Source organism: Vicia villosa, linkage group LG5 (genome assembly GCF_029867415.1).
Source record: "Vicia villosa cultivar HV-30 ecotype Madison, WI linkage group LG5, Vvil1.0, whole genome shotgun sequence".
Classification (NCBI taxonomy): Eukaryota; Viridiplantae; Streptophyta; class Magnoliopsida; order Fabales; family Fabaceae; genus Vicia; species Vicia villosa.
The window spans coordinates 28,837,404-28,856,830 of record NC_081184.1 but is presented as its reverse complement, the minus strand read 5'-3'; the positions used below and the strand labels follow the sequence as shown (position 1 = coordinate 28,856,830).

Sequence of the window (19,427 nt, the reverse complement as noted above, 5' to 3'; positions counted from 1 at the left end):
GATATACCTTATGCACATTAACCTGACCCCTTACCGATTATTACCACACATTAGAATAATACAAGTACAACTTCGTGCACGACACAAGTAACCACATGCACCATGTCAATGCGAAATTAATCAAAACAAAAAACATATTTTTTATGAAAGAAAAAACTAAGAATTAAATATCATAAGTTATTCATGAATTATAAATCTTGAAGTTGCATTAGTTGGACACAACATTCGTGAACTCAATGTCATTTCCCAATGCCTCCAAAATATTATAAGGGAGACGAATTTGTAGTTCAATACTACCTTCTTCTATTCCACCAAACACACTAATAATTCCATTTATTTAATTTGAACTACGAACTGCAACCGGCTTTCCCCATCCAAAATTATTACCATAAACATCAAATCGTGGAGAACTACTCATGATTAATAAATTATTCGGCATGCTCTTAGGTATAAAAACATTTGGATTTTTCAACCAAAAGTCAAAGTGATTCTTTATCTTCTCATTAGAGTGTGATGCAATTAACTTGTTTATCTCTAGGGAGGTGTTACGAACACCATCTTCCTTCACCAACTCCTCAGCTTTCATCGCAACCATGCCACCTTTAAATGCATTTCCAAAATAACCTTCCGGCAATGGTGGAACAAATCTTGGTCTAACCCCTATCATTAATATACTATGGACTTGTTCTTGTGGATTAATTTGTTTGGAACGAATAATGGAGCACCAAACGTGACTAAAAAGCGCTTGTAGAGAAGATATTTGGAAGGTACTATCAATTTCTGCATTGACTTTTGATTTTAGTTGCAAATTTTTTTCCTTTGTGAAATGGAATAACCTCTCTGATATATGGAGTTCTTCATCAGATGTTGAAGAACTCGTCCCATCAGAGTGATTCTTTTGTAAATCCAGCGAAAAAGGAAAACGTATGGGAAGTTGAGTACCATCTGGAAACCAACGTTCCAATGTTGGGAGTTTGGATATCTGATGATGACCAGAACTACGAGAAATCTCAGCCCATGAATTAATGAAATGCCACAAGGAATTTCCGTCAGCAACCACATGATTGATTGTGCAAGCAATGAACATGCCATCTGTGGTGTCGTTTTTTTACCTCCCCGTTTCAATTGGGAGGACGGCACGCTAGACCCTTCACGCGAAATTTGGAAGGAGAATGCGCCCGTGGCGGGATGAATTTTGTTTCAGTTCTTCCTACGATATCACACGAAATTTTTAATTATCCTACGAGTAGGAAAGGGGAAAAAGATCTCAAATAAACCCTAGGAGTTTGCTAAGTATGGGGATTCACCTAGACTAGAAATTCTGGAGTCCGGGAGGTCGGTTATACATAGGAAAGAGTTTAAGCACCCTACATATCCGTAGTACTCTACGGGAACCTTCTCTGTGTGTATGTGTTTGTGTTTGTTGCTTATTATTGGGAAAGTTTCTCCTTTGTGTTAGGAGGGAAAATTGAATTGATTTAAAAGAAAGACAGACAGACTATTTTTGGTATTTTATTAGCTCGCTGAGATTCCTTGTGAACCTCATGCCTACATATCCCTAATGGAAGTCAGAGCTTTTTGTAGTTCGGAGAACTAATTAGGGAAATTAATTGTTTTTGATGCCTTGCTTAAAGCTCAAGGTTGAAGCTTGAATTAAATCTCTGTTTACAGTAAAGAGACATGAAATTATCTTTACAGAGAGGTATTTCTACTATTCCACCACAAACATTTAAAAGAGTGAAAGAAAAGCTGAATTCATTTCATTAAGAGAGGGACCTTACTTGTATGTTTGCAAGTATTCCAGTCGCGTGTCTCTTGAATGAAAGAAGGATTCTCATCCAAATTAGGGAAAGTGTACAAGTCTGGGTTTGTTTTCCTCAGAGCATGCCTTTCAAAGTCCTAAATGGGAGAATGTTTGAAATTGAAATTGAAATTGAAATTGAAGTTGAAATGTTTGTTTGTTTGAATGTGGTGAGATAGGAGAAATGTCTCTCTATAGAGATAATCTATGTCTATCTACTGTTTGAAAGATTTGCTTTTTAGCTGGCTTGTATGAGGCCCAAGCTTGAGGCTTTTTAATTGTTTTTATTGACTCTAGAAGATGACTCCACTGGAAATTAACTTAAGCTAAAAGGTATTGTATTCTGTACAAAGCCCATAATTGAGGCTGACTCTAGTTGGAGAGTGTTTATTTGTTTTATGATTGAAAGGTTTTTAGTGTTCTGTACAAGGCCCAGAATTGTGGCTGACTCTATCTAGGGAGACTCTTTTTTGTGCCTTGTATGAAGCCCAAGGTTGTGGCTGACTCTTAGATGGGGAAGTCATTATTTTGTGCCTTGTATGAAGCCCAAGGTTGTGGCTGACTATGGAGGAAACTGAGTATGGATGACTCTATGGGGAAAAGATCCTAGAGGTTAGGAATCTTTGACATAGGAAATGTGGTTTATCTGCCTTGTACAAAGCCCAAGGTTGTGGCTACTTGATGGTGAAGGACTCACTGGGGAGACTCTATTATCTGCCTTGTACGAAGCCCAAGGTTGTGGCTGACTCTCTAGGGGAGTACCTATAAGTAGGGTTTTGACTCTAAGAGGAGTATGTGCCTTGTATAAAGCCCAAGGTTGAGGCTGACTTTTTAATGAAGAGAGATCTCCCAGTGTGGGATCCTTTGACTCAGAGGGGATTTTTGTTGAGGGTTATCCTAAGGGTTGACTCTACTGAGGATTGTGCTTTTGTTGAATGAAAGACCCAGGTTGGAAGATTGACTCTTACTGGGGAATTTGTTTGAATGGTTGACCTAAAGTAGACTCTACCGGGGAATTGGTTTTTATTGACTGAGACTGACCTTAAGTGATATTTATCTTTTAAAAGTTGAATTTTTGGAAGCTAACCCTTTCCAGGGAATTATGACTTTAGAGGACTGATTTTGGAGGCTAACCCTTTCCAGGGGTTTTACTCTACTGGAGAGTTTTATCTTTTGAAAGTTTAATTTTTGGAAGCTAACCCTTTCTAGGGAATTTTGTTAAAAATGAAAGAATGAATGGAGGCTAACCCTTTCCAGGGGTTTTTGACTGATGGCAGAAGGATTAACTAATTGAGACTTCTTGTTTAAAGCCCAAGATTAAGGCTGACACTGACTAAAGATAGACAATTATGGATCCTAGACTCTGCTAAGGAGAATTAATGAAGATAAGGGTGACAGAGACTGTCCATGTCTCTCATTCCAAAAGGTGTACTCAATGTGAGATTGATACATTCTTAGCTTGTTTAAAGTTTGGTTTGAAGAGTGGAAGAAACTCACCAGGATAGGCTAAAAGGTGACTAAAGACCCGTTCCTATGTTTATAAGAAACCTGACGGGTCCTTGTATACAAGCTCAAGAGGAAGCTGGGAATGCTTTTAAGAAGCCTGTGGGTCCTTGAACAAAGCCCAAGAGGAGGCTAATCGAGGGTCCTTGTTATAGCACAAGAGAAAGCTATGTGGTTTTGAACTTATTTTGGCTCTAAGCAAATGGGTAAGAGGTTTCACCGGGAATAATTCCTCTTGGGTGGATGTATCCTATTTTGGGTTCTAAGGTTTTTTTCAAGATGTTTCACCGGGAATAATTCATCTTGAGGGTTAGAACTAAAGATCTCTAATTAGGAAAGAGCCTTCACCGGGAAGACATTCTCAATCCTAGGCCATAATCGTATAATATATATATATATATATATATATATATATATATATATATATATATATAGTTTAACTGTCCTAAGGTTTACACTCAGACGTAGTTCTAAACAATATATAAACAGTATATACTTGACAGTAATTTAAATGAAAACTGTAAATCGAAAGCTTGTAAAGCCTAACCTGGATGGAGTGGAGGCCTTTGAAGATGCATGTACAAAGCCTCGCTAGCAATTGATGTTTTATTGATAACAATTGAATATTTATGATAAACAGTTAAAGGTTTTTGAAAACAGAAGAAGTGAAGATGGACATAGGTCACATAGGTATCTGAAGAGTTTCACCGGGAATAATGCCCTTCAAATACCAGAAGAATGTTTTGAAAACAGAAAGAAGATTTTGTAAATACAGTTTTGAAAAAAAACAAACTATGAAAAGAAAAAGGTGATGGGACTTACACTCTATTAGAGGCCCATGGATTGATTTACTGTTTATAAGAAACAGTTGAAAATGATTTGCAATGATACAAGGTTTTGTTGTCTGAAAACCTTGGTCGTCTGTTTAATTAAAGTTTGAAAAAACAGTTTTGAAAATTGACAAAAGTCAACTTAATTAGAGTAAAGACAAAGTCTATACCTAATTAAGATCTACATGATTAGGGTTTTATCACAAAAGTATTTACAAGAGATTAGGTTTTGAAAATCAAGAGAAAACTATATTTAAAGCATTTTAAAATACTTAAAAATATGTTATTTTAAACCTAATAAAAATATATCAAATAAATAATATTTTTGTGATTTTTTTTATTATTCATAAAATAGATATGTTAAGTGACAAGTGTGTGAAAAATAAAAAAAAATGATTTAATTTGATTGGTTAATTTGTTGTGTGAAGTTGTAAAGAAAATGAAGAAGAAAAGTAGTAAAAAATTGGTTTTGGCCTCACCATGGTTTGAACCCACGCCCTTGAAGCCAGTACTCAAAACACACACCAACCAGCCAACGCGCGCTTGGTGTCATAGTGGTGACTCCAATGCAATACATATGTTGTTTAAGTGCATAGAGCAAAAAAGAAAATAAAATCAAAAGGTCTGGGGCGAGGGGGATTCAAACCCCAGACCTTGGGCACGCGCAACACACAAACTCTCTTTACCACTGGGCTATAACAATGTATTCGTTATATGAATACCTTGCACTAAATATATTTTAAACTTGACCAAGAATGTTTGAAAATGGCGCGCCAACTGCCATCTTCGTCTTCAACTTCTAGCTCTTGGATTTTTGAATTTCCAGATCTCTCAATTCTCAACCAATGGCCAAGGTGTAAACATGAAACTTGTTCTAAATTCACTCACGATTCTAAATATATAGCTAACACAGATTTATATTAACTACATCTAATGAATTAACTGAAAAACATGAAGAACCCTAGAACTTAAAAATCAAATTAAATGACTAGACTGAAAGATAAACAAATGATGATAGAGGATTTTTCATCCTCTGATGATGCTGAATGAAATGGTATCGAGTTTTATCACAAAGAGTGCTTAAATTAAAGAGGTGGAGTTCAAAAACTTACCTCTGAAACTGAAGGTCGTGTGAATGATAGGAAGCTCCTGACTTTGAATGAATGATCACAAAAGCTTCCTTGGACCTTGTTTATGCTATCTGGGCACTTGGATTGCTTTGAAAACCTCTGAAATGATCTACCCGACCCCTCTTGCTTGAGCTTCAAGTAGAAATGGAAGATGGTGATTCTGAACTTACAGATGAGCTGCGACCATCTGGATAGCTTCACTACACCATAAGGAATGTGTCTGAATGCTTAGACTTGCTTGACAGCTCCTGAATTGATCTACAGACCTCCAACTGACTCTACTCCAAAGTGAAAGTGAAGATGGTGTTCTTGCACTTACAGAAGTGATCCAGGTGCTTGGATCACTTCTAATGAACCTCCTTGAGATGTTAGAGTGCTTACTTTCAAAAGAAGAGCTCTGGTTTGAAGAATTCGATTCTTCTTGCCAAAGAACTTTTGAAAACCATAAGCATGAGGGAGAGAAAGAGAAAGCAAGAATTAGAGTTGCTTTGGTGTGAATTATATGGAGTATAGCACTTATATTTATAGGCAAAAAGCTCAGAGTAGTTTGAGAGAGTGAGCTTGCTTAGTGAAGTAGTTTTGATTTCTTGGCCATGAAGGAATTCAAGGAATCTTCAAAATGCAATGATGGTGTTTTCGAGCTAGCTCCCCATCCATTGATATTTTATGATCTTAGGGGATAGACTTGAGGTGTTGAGCTCTCTAATTGGCTCAAGAAAGATTCCAATTGGTGAATCACCATTTGCCATAAATTTCCCAAATGTAATCATTACATAATCACATGTTCTTGTTTTGGGAATATTCTCTAATCCTTATGCCATGGTGAAAGTGAATGCATGGTATGTTTACTGATGTATTATGGGTCGTGTAGCATCCATTAGTGAAGCCATTTGCACAAAATTGCAAAGTTTCAAAATGGTACATGACCTATAATTTCACTTCATGAGCCCTACTTTGAACAAGCATATCTCTTAGCTCAAAATGAATTTGGAGAAGGCTGAGCACAATTTGGAAAGCCATTAACATGTACTTCAATTCATTAGTTTGGAGTTTCTTCAAAATCTCTTGGGAAAATTGTGAAAAATGGGCTTGAAGTTTGAAGAAAACTAGGGTTTCTTTGCTAGTTTTATGAAGGCAGCAACTTTGAAGCTCCATATCTCTTCAATGGTTGATTTCTAGCCAAAAAATCATATGTGACAAAGTTTTTCATTGGATCAAAATCTACAACTTTGATGTTGGAAGTTTTTTTCAGTTTGTACTTGATATTTTGAGATATTCCCTTCCAAAGTTTTGCAAAAAAGACCTTTAAACACTTAGAAAAATTTCTAAGTATAAAAAGTCAATCTTTGACTTTTTGATTCTTGATTGATTTTCTTGATTTTCTTTGGTCAAATGACTTCAATAATCATATGTTGATGATATTGATCCTTAAAAGTCATGGTTTGACCAATAATCTTAAAAGTCAAAGGTGATCTTGTATCGTTGACTTTTTCCAGATGAAGTGAAATCTTGGACTTTGGTAACGAATCAAGTTCTCCTCCTCAAATGAGTGATATGAATGGATTATATTGAGGTAATAGAAGTTCTTGAGTCATGCTTTGAGTTTTGGATCCATGTCCTGATTAAAAGTCAACTATGCTAGTGAATTAGGTCTGAAACCCTAATTGTCGACCAGATGAAATTGATGACTGTAGATCTTGAATTGAAGTGTAATGCCTTATGGATATTGTCATATGGATCATTTGAATACGATTGAATCCTTTGAGTGATGCCCTGGGGATTTTTAGGGTTTCCCAAATGTGGTCCCTGATTTTAGTCCTTGATGGGTTCAAAACCCTAGCTGAGCAAACCTGAGCCCTGATGACTGTTTTCTAATCAACATAGGTGAATAAATGAATCATTTGAATCCTATGATTGTATTAGAGTTTATTCTCATATTGATTGATCCTTTGCCTGAACTCCTTTGTCCTTGAGCACCCTCGATTGGGTATCAGACAAACAAGTGACTACTCTGAGTACCTGTCTTGAGTTTGATGAGGTATTTGGAGGTGTGACATCTCAAGGGGGGGTAAAAATTAGGGTATGACAGATGCCCCTATTTAAGTTTCTTTCATTTGGAGGGAGAAATATTGACATCTTGATCTCTCTTGAGTGAAAGAGACTTAAATACCAAAGAATGCCCGAATTTTGGGCGTCCTTGAGATGTTGCATCGATAATAAAATCCTTGTGCATGACTTGATCCCGTTGTCTCACTCTGCGGGGGATAGGGAGACAAATTCCTGTAGAAATTTGCTTATGTAAATTCTGGTGAATGGATGGCAACGTAGAATGCATGATCCATCTTCTTTAACTAACTGTTAATACTTAGAAAAAGGTAAACCACTCCCCTTGTTTCGGATTTCCGATCGCGAAATTGGTCTCAGTTGTGATTTTGGACGATATCTCAGATAAAGAGAAAAATCTCCAAGGGTTTGTTTCCTCATCAAGCTTCTCACCAGCGTCCGTTGGAGAGATGCCATTGATGGATGACAAGAAACTTTATCATACTTTTCTTCAATGTGACGTCTTTGAAGGAATGCCATATGATCGTGCATCCTTTTGAGGAGATAATGACTTTGCTTGAAAGTGGACGAACTGTTTTCGGGACGAAAACTGCCATTCATCCACGTATATTGGGGAATTAACAAACTGCTTTCTGGTAGGAAAACTGCCATTTGTCAATTCTACTGAGGAATCTGAACTATCTTTTTGAAGAAGACTGCCATTCATTGACTCCGCTGGGAAATTAACAAACTGTTTTCTTAGGAGGAAAACTGCCATTTGTCGACCCTGATGGGGATGAAACATCTCAGAAGCAGACAAACTTTCTTGCAAAGAAACTGTCATTTGTTGATTCCTTGGGTATTAAACAGACAAACTGTCTTCCTTGGGAAGGACTGCCATTTGCCAACCGCTAGGGGAACAAACTGTCTTCTGCTGAAAGAGACTGCCATTTGTCAACCCTGCCGAGGAATCCTTAAGCGGAACGAACTGTCTTCTGTGAAAGAGACTACCATTCGTTGACCCGGCTTAGGAAAAAAAGTGAGCAAACTGTCTTCTGCTGAAAGAGACTGCCACTTGCTAACTTTAAATAAGGAATCCTTAAACGAACTGTCTTCATGAAGAAGACTACCATCGGTTATCTCCGCTTGGGAGAAAGTGAGCAAACTATCTTCTGCTGAAAGAGACTGCCATTTGCTGACTTTTGATAAGGATCCTGAAACGAACTGTCTTCTGAAGAAGACTGCCATCCGTTATCTCCGCTTGGGAGAAAGTGAGCAAATTGTCTTCTCCTGAAAGAGACTTCCATTTGCTGACTTTAAATAAGGAATCCTTAAACAAACTGTCTTCGTGAAGAAGACTGCCATCCGTTATCTCCGCTTGGGAGAAAGTGAGCAAACTGTCTTCTGCTGAAAGAGACTGCCATTTGCTGACTTTTGATAAGGATCCTTGAACGAACTGTCTTCGTGAAGAAGACTGCCATCCGTTATCTCCGCTTGGGAGAAAGTGAGCAAAGTGTCTTCTGCTGAAAGAGACTGCCATTTGCTGACTTTAAATAAGGAATCCTTAAATGATCTGTCTTCGTGAAGAAGACTGCCATCCGTTATCTCCGCTTGGGAGAAAGTGAGCAAACTGTCTTCTGCTGAAAGAGACTGCCATTTGCTGACTTTAAATAAGGAATCCTTAAACGAACTGTCTTCGTGAAGAAGACTGCCATCCGTTATCTCCGCTTGGGAGAAAGTGAGCAAACTGTCTTCTGCTGAAAGAGACTGCCATTTTCTGACTTTTAATAGGGATCCTTGAACAAACTGTCTTTGTGAAGAAGACTGCCATCCGTTATCTCCGCTTGGGAGAAAGTGAGCAAACTGTCTTCTGCTGAAAGAGACTGCCATTCGCTGACTTTAAATAAGGAATCCTTAAACGAACTATCTTCGTGAAGAAGACTGCCATCCGTTATCTCCGCTTGGGAGAAAGTGAGCAAACTGTCTTCTGCTGAAAGAGACTGCCATTTGCTGACTTTTTAGGGGATTAAACCACATACAACCCGTCTTTTTGAGGAAAAGTGGTATCTGTTGACTCTTCCTGAAGAATTCCTTGGAGGTGAACAAACTATCTTCTGGAGGAAGATTGCCATTTGCCGACTCCGTAGGGACATTCGAAATTGGATAAACTATATCCTTGTAGAAGATTGCCGAGTGTCGACCTGCTGAGGAGACCCAAAAGTAGACAAACTATCTTCCGGAGGAAGAATACCATTTGTCGACTGTTGGAGAATCATAGTTGGAAATCCCAAAAGTCAACAAACTATTTTCTGGAGGAAGATTGCCATCTGTCGGTTTGCTGGAGATTACCAAAAGTAAACAAACTATCTTCCTGAGGAAGACTACTATTTGTTAACCTGCTTGGGGAGAACCTGGCGTATGAGTTGTCTTTAAGGAAAAGGCTCTCCTTTCATGATTTGCAGGGGAAACTCGAGTTGAAGTCCACGTGACTTGGGTAATAGCATGATCAATGCCTAACTATACAATATTGTTTATGCAGACATATGATATGATGCGTGAAGCATGCATGAGTGTTATGATGATTATAAAGTGAATGCGAATAGAATTGTCACGGATGTGAAATCCTGTGATACGACTTGAATTTTGTTGATCAGAAGGTGTTTTCTTCTTGCAGATTTGCACTCCATTGGGGATATCAGGTTATCAGTCGTCCGCTATTTGAAGTGAGTGAAATGATTTTAAATTGAAGATCCGTCATCGGGAGATGTTCGCAAAGCGTCCTCATGGGGGAATTTTGTTCCCGGAGTCTCAACCGTTTTCGGAGCAACTGTTTGCATTCTTCCTATTGTTTGTAGACCTTAGAAAGAAATTTCACCTTTATTTTGCAAGTAAATTCATTTTTTTTTGAAAACGTCTGTTTCAAGAAAATGACTATCAGACCTAAAAAATGCATTTTAAGAGACTGAATAAGACTCGATTTCAAAGAAAAGGCACAAGGCTCAAATTATTATTTATGGAATGGTAATCAGCCAAATGCTTGATTCCATGGAGTATTTACAAAGTTGGAAATTGGTAATTTTTGGGAAAAGGACTACGTTGAAATGTGACGACTGTCTTTCCCTTCCACTCTGAGTTGCGCTGTATTCGTGCTTCGTAGAAGATGACCTACTGATGATGAATACTCCGCTATGGACTTCGAATGATCAAGTTTGTCCTGAACACAGTTACTTGCCATATATCCCTAACTTTTGCGTAAACTACCCCTTTCGGTTTTAAGTCTACCGTGATTGATTATATATATATTTTTTATGTCTCTAACTTTTGCCTGAATCGCTCTTTCGGGTTTTCGATTCACCGAGACGCTGTTTTTTGCCTAAGTCGCTCTTTGGGAGTTTTCAACTTAGCGAGCTGTTCTTTTGTTTATTTAGGCGAAATATTTCTTGACTGCGTCGATGTTCACAGGACGGGTGAATTCTTCTCCATCCATAGTCGTGAGTATTAAGGCTCCTCCTGAGAAAGCTCTCTTGACCACGTATGGGCCGTCATAATTGGGAGTCTATTTACCCCTAGAATCTGTGAGAAATGATTGAATCTTTTTTAGTACAAGGTCGCCTTCTTTGATTGTGCGAGGTCGAACCTTTTTGTCGAAAGCTTTCTTCATTCTTTGTTGATATAGCTGTCTGTGGCATAAAGCTGTCATGCGCTTTTCTTCGATTAAGTTCAACTCATCGAATCTGCTTTGACACCACTCGGCTTCTATTAATTTTGCCTCCATCAAGACTCTTATTGATGGGATCTCAACCTCTATGGGTAGGACTGCCTCCATGCCATATACAAGGGAGAAAGGAGTTGCTCCAGTCGAAGTACATACGGATGTACGGTAACCATGAAGAGCAAACGGGAGCATTTCATGCCAATCTTTGTAAGTGATGACCATTTTCTGAATAATTTTCTTGATGTTTTTGTTAGCTGCTTCTACAGCCCCATTCATCTTTGGTCTGTAAGGAGATGAGTTGTGATGTTCAATCTTGAATTCTTCACAAAGCTCCTTCATCATTTTGTTATTCAAATTTTACCCATTGCCAGTGATTATCCTGCTAGGAATGCCGTAGCGACAGATGATGTGATTCTTGATACACCTGACGACAACTTGTCTTGTGACGTTTGCATACGAAGCTGCTTCGACCCATTTGGTGAAATAGTCTATGGCTACCAAGATGAAGCGATGTCCGTTTGACGCTTTTGGCTCGATCATTCCAATCATGTCGATTCCCCACATGGAGAAAGGCCAAGGGGAAGAAAGTATGTTGAGAAGAGATGGTGGCATGTGAATTCTATCGGCGTAGATTTGGCCCTTGTGACACCTCTTTGCATACTGGTAGCAATCTGACTCCATTGTCAGCCAATAATATCCTGCTCTCAGTATTTTCCTTCTCATGGTGTGTCCATTGGTGTGAGTACCAAAGGAACCTTCATGTATTTCTCTCATGAGTGTTTCTGCTTTTTTCTTGTCAACGCATCTGAGCAGAACCATGTCGAAATTTCTCTTGTACAGAACATCTTCATTCAGGAAGAATCTGCCAGCTAACTTTATCAAAGTCTTTCTATCTTTCTTTGATGCCCCAAGAGGGTACTCTTGCCTTTGAAGAAAGTTTTTGATGTCGTGATACCACGGTTTGTCGTCGATGATTGCTTCTACTGTGAAAACATGAGCGGGCCTATCCAGGCGCATGACATCGATCAGAGGAATGTCATTCCAATGATTTATCCTAATCATGGAAGAGAGTGTGGCTAATGCATCAACCAAGTTATTTTCTTCACGAGGAATGTGATGGAAATCTACCATGTCGAAGAATGGTAATAATCTTCTCGTGTAGTCTTTGTAAGGGATTAGCCCTGGTTGGCGTGTTTCCCATTCTCCTTTGATTTGATTGATGACCAAAGTAGAATCTCCGTATACATCCAAGTGTTTGATTCTTAGATCCACGGCTTCTTCGAGACCCATGATGCAAGCTTCATATTCGGCCTCATTGTTTGTGCATTTGAAAGTTAATCTGGCGGTAAATGGAATATGAGTACCTCGAGGGGTAACAATGATTGCCCCAATTCCTCGTCCATAAGTATTGACAGCTCCATCAAAGATCAAGCCCCATTGGGATCCTATCTCAAGTCCTTCGTCTGGTAGTGGCTCGTCGTAATCTTTCATCTTGAGGTACATGATGTCCTCGTCCGGAAAGTCAAAACTGGTTGATTCATGACCATTGAGTGGATGGAGAACCAAGTGCTCAGCTAGGATGCTTCCTTTCACGGCTTTCTGTGCGTGATACTCAATGTCATATTCTGATAACAACATCTGCCAACGGGCAATTCTCCCAGTTAAGGCAGGCTTCTCAAAGATGTACTTGATTGGATCCATATGGGAGATCAACCAAGTGGTATGTCGGATCATGTATTGGCGGAGACGCTTGGCAGCCCAGGCCAAAGCACAACAGGTCTTCTCGAGCATGGAGTAGCGGGATTCACAATCAGTGAATTTCTTGCTTAGGTAGTAGATGGCATGCTCTTTTCTTTTTGTCTCGTCTTGCTGTCCAAGGACACAACCCATGGAATCTTCTAAGACGGTTAAGTACATTATCAAAGGACTTCCTTCCACTGGAGGAGACAAAATGGGTGGTTCGAGCAGATATTCCTTAATGCTGTCGAACGCTTTCTGACAATCGTCTGTCCAGACGCAACTCTGATTTTTCTGTAGAAGTTTGAAAATTGGAGCACAAGTTGCAGTCATGAGATATATGAATCTCGAGATGTAATTCAGACGTCCAAGAAATCCTCTAACTTGTTTCTCGGTTCTGGGCGAAGGCATTTCTTGAATTGCCTTGACTTTGTCTGGATCCACTTCAATTCCTCGTTTGCCGACGATGAAACCAAGGAGTTTTCTTGAGTAGACACCAAAGGTACACTTATTGGGATTCAGGAGAAGCTGAAACTTCCGTAAGCGTTGAAATAACTTTGTCAAATTCTGTATGTGATCTTCCCCATTTTCTGATCTGGCAATCATGTCATCCACATAGACTTCCACTTCCTTATGCATCATGTCGTGGAAAAGTGTAGTCATGGCTCTTTGATAAGTTGCCCCTGCGTTCTTTAGTCCAAAAGGCATAACACGGTAGCAGAACGTGCCCCAGGGGGTGATGAAAGCTGTTTTCTCCATGTCTTCAGGTGCCATCTTGATTTGGTTGTATCCTGAAAATCCGTCCATGAATGAGAAAACTTTGGATTTTGTTGTACTGTCAACCAACATGTCAATATGTGGTAAAGGAAAATCATTCTTAGGGCTAGCTTTGTTCAAATCTCTGTAGTCGACGCACATGCGGACTTTTCCGTCTTTCTTAGGAACGGGAACAATGTTAGCTAACCACTGAGGGTATTCTGAAGTGACGAGGAAACCAGCGTTGATTTGCTTTTGAACTTCCTCTTTGATTTTCATGGCCAGCTCCGGATGAGTTCTTCTCAATTTTTGCTTGACCGGAGGGCATTCTGGTTTCAATGGCAAGTGATGCTCCACTATACTGGTATCCAACCCTGGCATATCCTGATAGGACCAAGCGAAGACATCTGAGAATTCTCTGAGCAGTTGTATCAAACTCTCTCTGATCTCTGAACTGAGCGAAGCTCCAATCTTAACCTCTTTTCTGTTTCCATCGGAACCAAGGTTAATGATCTCTAGAGGCTCATTGCATGGCTGAATGGCCTCTTCCCTTTGTTGAAGTAACCGTGAAATTTCCTTTGATATTTCTTCGTCTTCTTCTTCCTCTGTCTCGAATACAGGAAACCCAAAGCTTGGAGAAGTCATATGATCGTACGTTTTAACGGGGTGTTTTATGATTAATTTGCATAAGTGTGATGAGTTTTATTTAGACAACGAGGGAAGACTCGGTGTATGCAGTTAATGGAATGTTTTGATGTTTTTAAGGGTGTTTTTTAGGATTACCAATTTCCGAAAAAAGAAAAGGAAAAACAAACAAAGGAACAAAATGACATTTTTATTTATCGACAGTCATTTCTTGAAACAAAGACCCTATAAAACAAAACTCTATTGCTTTGGGCGAAGCAAAGAGGGACATTTTCCTAAGAAAAAGTAAAATGCAAAGCCCTATGAAACATCCCTTCACCCTGGGCTATGGTGAGAGGACAAAATAACGGTGAAAGTTCCTACTTAGGAGTGCGAACAACAGTCGAAACTTCAACAGCTGTCCAATAGTGGCGAACCCCATTGTGCACTAGGTAATCTGGCACCTTAGGCTTAAGTTGGCCCGTGGTAGGTCTTGATTTACCAACCACTGTCTTTGCAACACTCAGATGATCTTCTTCTACTTCAGGAGAGTGAGCGGTGTGAGCATACCCATTTCCAAGTGGAGTATGTCGGACTTTCTTTAGAGGAAACTTCTAATCTTCTGAATGGAGAGACTCGTTGTCGGAGACACTTTCGAGATCATCCTCTTTTGTATTTTGGTCTTGCTCTTCTCTCAAGATGGCATTGACTAGGTATGTAAACTCTAAATCTGTAGTCTCGGAAGGTGACTTGGGGATATAATCCTCAATGATGACTTCACCAGATGCTGATGATGAATAGCAATGGTTATATATCTCTTCTGGCTGAGTGAGGTACTCATAATCAATGTTCCATCCAGTTGGAACAATGTCTTCAAGAGAGATTTTTGAACTTTCAGGAGCGGAGTATTTCACCATGTAGTCGAATTTTCCGCTTGGTTCTCCTAATGTATCCCAGGTTTCTTCGGGGATATGAGGAAATTCTTCTGATGAAACATGACTTTTGGTGGTGAAGCCGTTAGTAACTTCATCACTGCTTGATTGAGTCTTACTTTCAGATTCTTTAGTCGGATAACAGCAAGGTGAATCAGACTCTGGTAGGGAGACGTATCATGTTCTGTGAAGATAGGATAGCCATTCCTCTTCATCGGTGTTTTCCGTACCGATGGTATTGACTGTTTGTTGAACAAGTTGAAGAAAACCTCCACTGTGGAAAGTTTCTTGAATTGGAAGAACTACCTCAATTCCTGAAATAGCCTTTGATGATGTTGGAAAGAATCCAACTCCTGTTCTGTTCTTGTTGTTGGTAGGAATCTCAATGTGCCCCCAACCACTGGTAGTGCTGTAATACGGTGAACTGACTTTATCGAAATGTCGCGGTTAAGCATGAGTCGCCACCGACTTTTATTTTATCCAAATATTAGAAAGGCTAAAAGAACAGAAAAAAAACCTTTTAAAGAAATTTTGAGTTCGGGGGGTAATTATGCAAAGGGAAGGTGTAAGGCACCCTTTGCATCCATGGTTTTCCATGGGCTCTTAATTGCTTTGCTCTTTTGAAGAAATAGTTTAGAAATGAAATAAGACTTTAGCTTGTAAATAAGCGTAGCTTTTTGAAAGTATTTGAGAAAAGGGTAGAAAAAGGTTTTTAGCCAGAGCAAGGCATTTAGGGGCAATTACCTTAATGTTTTTGTAGAAGAGTTCTTTTAGCCTTTCAGGGCTATCCCTGCCATAGGAGGGCAAGGAAGTCCTTTGATTTGGAGATTGAAGGGTCATCGAGAGTTCGTTCTCCATAAGACTGTCCCATGCCATAGAGAGGCAGGTAGTCTAAGGGAAGGATCAGAATAGCCTTTCGTTTAGGCAGCCAGAGGATACCTCAGCCTTTCGTAGGCAACTTCCGAGGGACGAGATCATGTATAGTGTATCGAAGGCAGCATCATTAGGGACTTATGATCTTTGCATTATTTGAGGCAACATGACTAAGGCATCCTCGTATTCGAGGGACATGGCTATTCTGCAAAAAAAACAAAAGGCAACAAGGCCACAGGCAACAGGCAACAGGAGAGGTTACCAAAAAAGGGTGCGTGGGTACAACATTCACGTGATTAATTCAACAATTATCTTATAATTAGTGATGCTAATTCAGTTCAAGGCTTGCACTCCCTAAGATTACTAACCACGCAATAATATACAGATTAAGTGCCTTTAAGGCCAAGCAATACATCCTCAGAACAGTTACAAATAATATGGGGAAGGGAAAAAGAAACCAGCGGATCTGACTCAAGTAATAATTAAGGCAGAATAAATAAACAAGTTTAAATTTAGGGTTACCGACTATTGAGCTTTGACGGTTGGCAAACCCTGAAAAATTGGAAAAGGAAAATAAACACACGAATGGGTGAGTGTACTATCAATTCAAATGATAATTAGGGTTAACCCTAATTTGATAAGAAAGCAAAATAAAATAGAATTAAAACAGAAATAAACTTGAACTTAGCTTTTGATTTGATCTGATATGGTTTGTAGTCGAAGGTAGCCTCGAGGTTAACCCTGAAAAATTGGCAAAAGAAGTAAAATGCGTGAGTGTAAAATAGTTCATTGACTTTCGAGGGTTTTAACCCTAATAATAATTTTATAAGGCAAATAATTACTTAAAGGAAAATAAAGGAAAATAAAAGTCGGGACTTAGCTTGGTAAAAGGCGTGGCGCGTAGTCGGGAGAAACCCTGTCGCTAACCCTGAAAAAAAATTGCACAAAGAAATATTTTTTCAGTGTATGTGTGATCTCCGTAATCCCTGATTTGGGTACGAATAAAATATCAGAATAAATAATCAATTTAATTAATTATTGGTTTTCAACCTAATTAATTAAATCGGTGAAAAATAGGGTTTCAATTAAATATTCTAACCCTAGTGCGTATTTTTAATCAATGAATAAAAAATTAATAATCAAATAAATAATTCTAACCAATTTAAATTAATTAAAAAAACAATTAAAACAAATAATATATTATTATTATTTATTATGTTTTTTCCGAAAAAAAAGAAAAGAAAATTAGAAAGAAAAAAGAAGTTTTATATAAAAGATAAAATAGCTATAATTATTGTTGAATAAATAAAAATAATAAGAACATTAGAAAACTCAGCTCTTATCCAGTGTAGCGAGGCTGCAATCCATAGTATACACCCTTCAATCTGGTGCGTGAAAATCCCTGATGGTGGCCACCCAACGGTGGTGATTCCGAGTACCCATGATAATGTCCCTAACTCTGGTGCGCAGGATCTGCATTTGCAACTTGTTGAAAGAAAGAAAAATATATATAACAAAGGCCAGGGATCGAACCCTGGACCTTTGGGTTACCCTTAAGCGCCTTGCCATCCAACCAATGATGCGTTTGTGATAAATAGATGCATTCAAACAAATACATAGAAACAAATTCAATTGATGGGAAAAGCGCGCGCTAGTTTCAAACTAGCCAATACCCGTTTGCCACGACTTCGTCTTCTTCAACAGGCCGTCATTTTTGATCTGGACTTTTACCTACGGACTGAGCTTCGTAGCTATACACCTGCATATATACGAAATAGCATACACGCACGAAAAATAGTTTCTAAAAACACGAATGGATTCGTTTCATCCTCCCCAGTCCATTGATGGCCTTAATTTGAGTCAATTCGGTCTATATCTGAAAACCCTAAACAGAGCTACGAAACCCTAATAATGGTGTAATGATCAAAACAGCGTAAAAATGCAATTAAATCTCCAGAAACATTCACAACGTTATACTAATCACAAATATAGGTTCAAAACACCTCCATGATGCATGCAAAATCGTAATCGAAAGCAAGAAAATTTGCACAAACCGTGGCTTCTGAGCGCGCGTTCTTGGTGTTTGAGACTTCGTTTATGATTGAGAATCAACCAATGATGCTCTGAGAACCTGTTAGAATCCTTAAATCTCTTGGAAATCCCTCTTAAATCAAGAACCGAATTTGAAATTTTGTTGAGTTTTTGAGAGCTCGATGGTTACTTTTGACTGCAGATTTTTTTCTCCTCCTTGCCTCTGGGAATGTTGTGATTTTATAAGGGAAATAATTAGGTTTAACAAATGTGGATTAAATCTTTGTGAATCTTTGATTGCCATTAAGAAAAATTTGATTGAAAATTTTGTTGTGAAAGTTTCTAATTTGGCCAAATCTCAATCCCTCTCTTTCCAATCTGTATTGCAACGAAATTGGCTCAAATATTTGTCATTTTGATAGTATTATCAATTTGTTTATTGATATTTGATTTCATTTGCAAGATTTTCTCCTTTGAGAAATGAAATATTCTCTCTGATAGATTGGGTTCTTCATCAAATGGTGAAGAACTCGCCCCATCAGAGTGATTTTTGTGTGGCTCTATCGTAAAAGGAAATTGTATGGGACGTTGAACACCATCTGGAAACCAACGATCCAATATTGGAAGTTTGGATATTTGATGATGACAAGAACCACGTGAAATTTCAGCCCATGAATTAATGAAATGCCAGATGGAATTTCCATCAACAACCACATGGTTAAATGTGCAACCAATGAAGATGCCATCGACTAGCTCCGTGACTTGAACAACCAACAACGGCTGTGACGTTCCTTCATAGTTCTTAACCCCGACGAAAGGGAAAAATGAACCGATGATTGAAGGAACGTAGGTAGGTTTTAAGATATCTGCAACACAAGTATTTTCTACAGATGCATGAGTAAAGAGCACACCTGCATTGTTGCAAATAACGGAACACGAGATAATATCGTCTTTGTGTTCCGTTATTTTGAGACGACCTGCAAGAGGTTGAAAAAATTCAAGTGCAGATGATAAAGAGTGTTTTAACTGTTGAATTTGGTTTGATACTACTGGGTGGTGATAAAGAAGGCCTTTTTTGTTGGGTGTACCAGAAAAATACTGGAGATCCCATGGAGTCAAATCGATTTCTTTATCACTGAATTTTAATGCCTTGATTGTATCAGTTGAGAGGATTTTGACAACATCCATATATTTGTTTTAGATCGTATTATACTATGGTTGCATGAACACAAACACACGAATATATATATATATATATATATATATATATATATATATATATATATATATATATATATATAAAGATAAAAAATTAGATAGAATTATCTATGAATAGTAATAAGTTGAATTATCCATAAAAGAGGTAATAAACTAGGAAGAATTATCCATTAGTAGAAGTAAGTATAATTATCTATAAATAGAGGCAGTAAAGTAGGTATAATTATTAATAAA

General features: G+C 38.4%; 1 protein-coding gene across 1 annotated transcript; it reads right to left on the bottom strand.

Annotated features, from left to right (window-relative positions):
- Nucleotides 1-195: 195 nt before the first annotated feature.
- On the bottom strand, nucleotides 196-19,163 carry LOC131606449 (protein ENHANCED PSEUDOMONAS SUSCEPTIBILITY 1-like). Its single transcript, XM_058878675.1, has 2 exons — nucleotides 18,595-19,163; nucleotides 196-965 (listed from the first exon to the last, which is right to left on the bottom strand). The coding sequence occupies exons 1-2, from the start codon at nucleotides 19,161-19,163 to the stop codon at nucleotides 338-340; spliced, it is 1,197 nt and encodes a 398-aa protein (XP_058734658.1). The 3' UTR covers nucleotides 196-337.
- Nucleotides 19,164-19,427: the final 264 nt, after the last annotated feature.

What these genes read in the sequence shown, in the direction of transcription:
- LOC131606449 (XM_058878675.1), bottom strand. Translation starts at nt 19,163, where the DNA reads ATGGATGTTGTCAAAATCCTCTCAACTGATACAATCAAGGCATTAAAA. An exon ending in CAAATATCCAAACTTCCAAT is followed by an intron (nt 966 to 18,594) that starts ATTGGATCGTTG and finishes CAAACTCCCAAC; the next exon opens with ATTGGAACGTTGGTTTCCAG.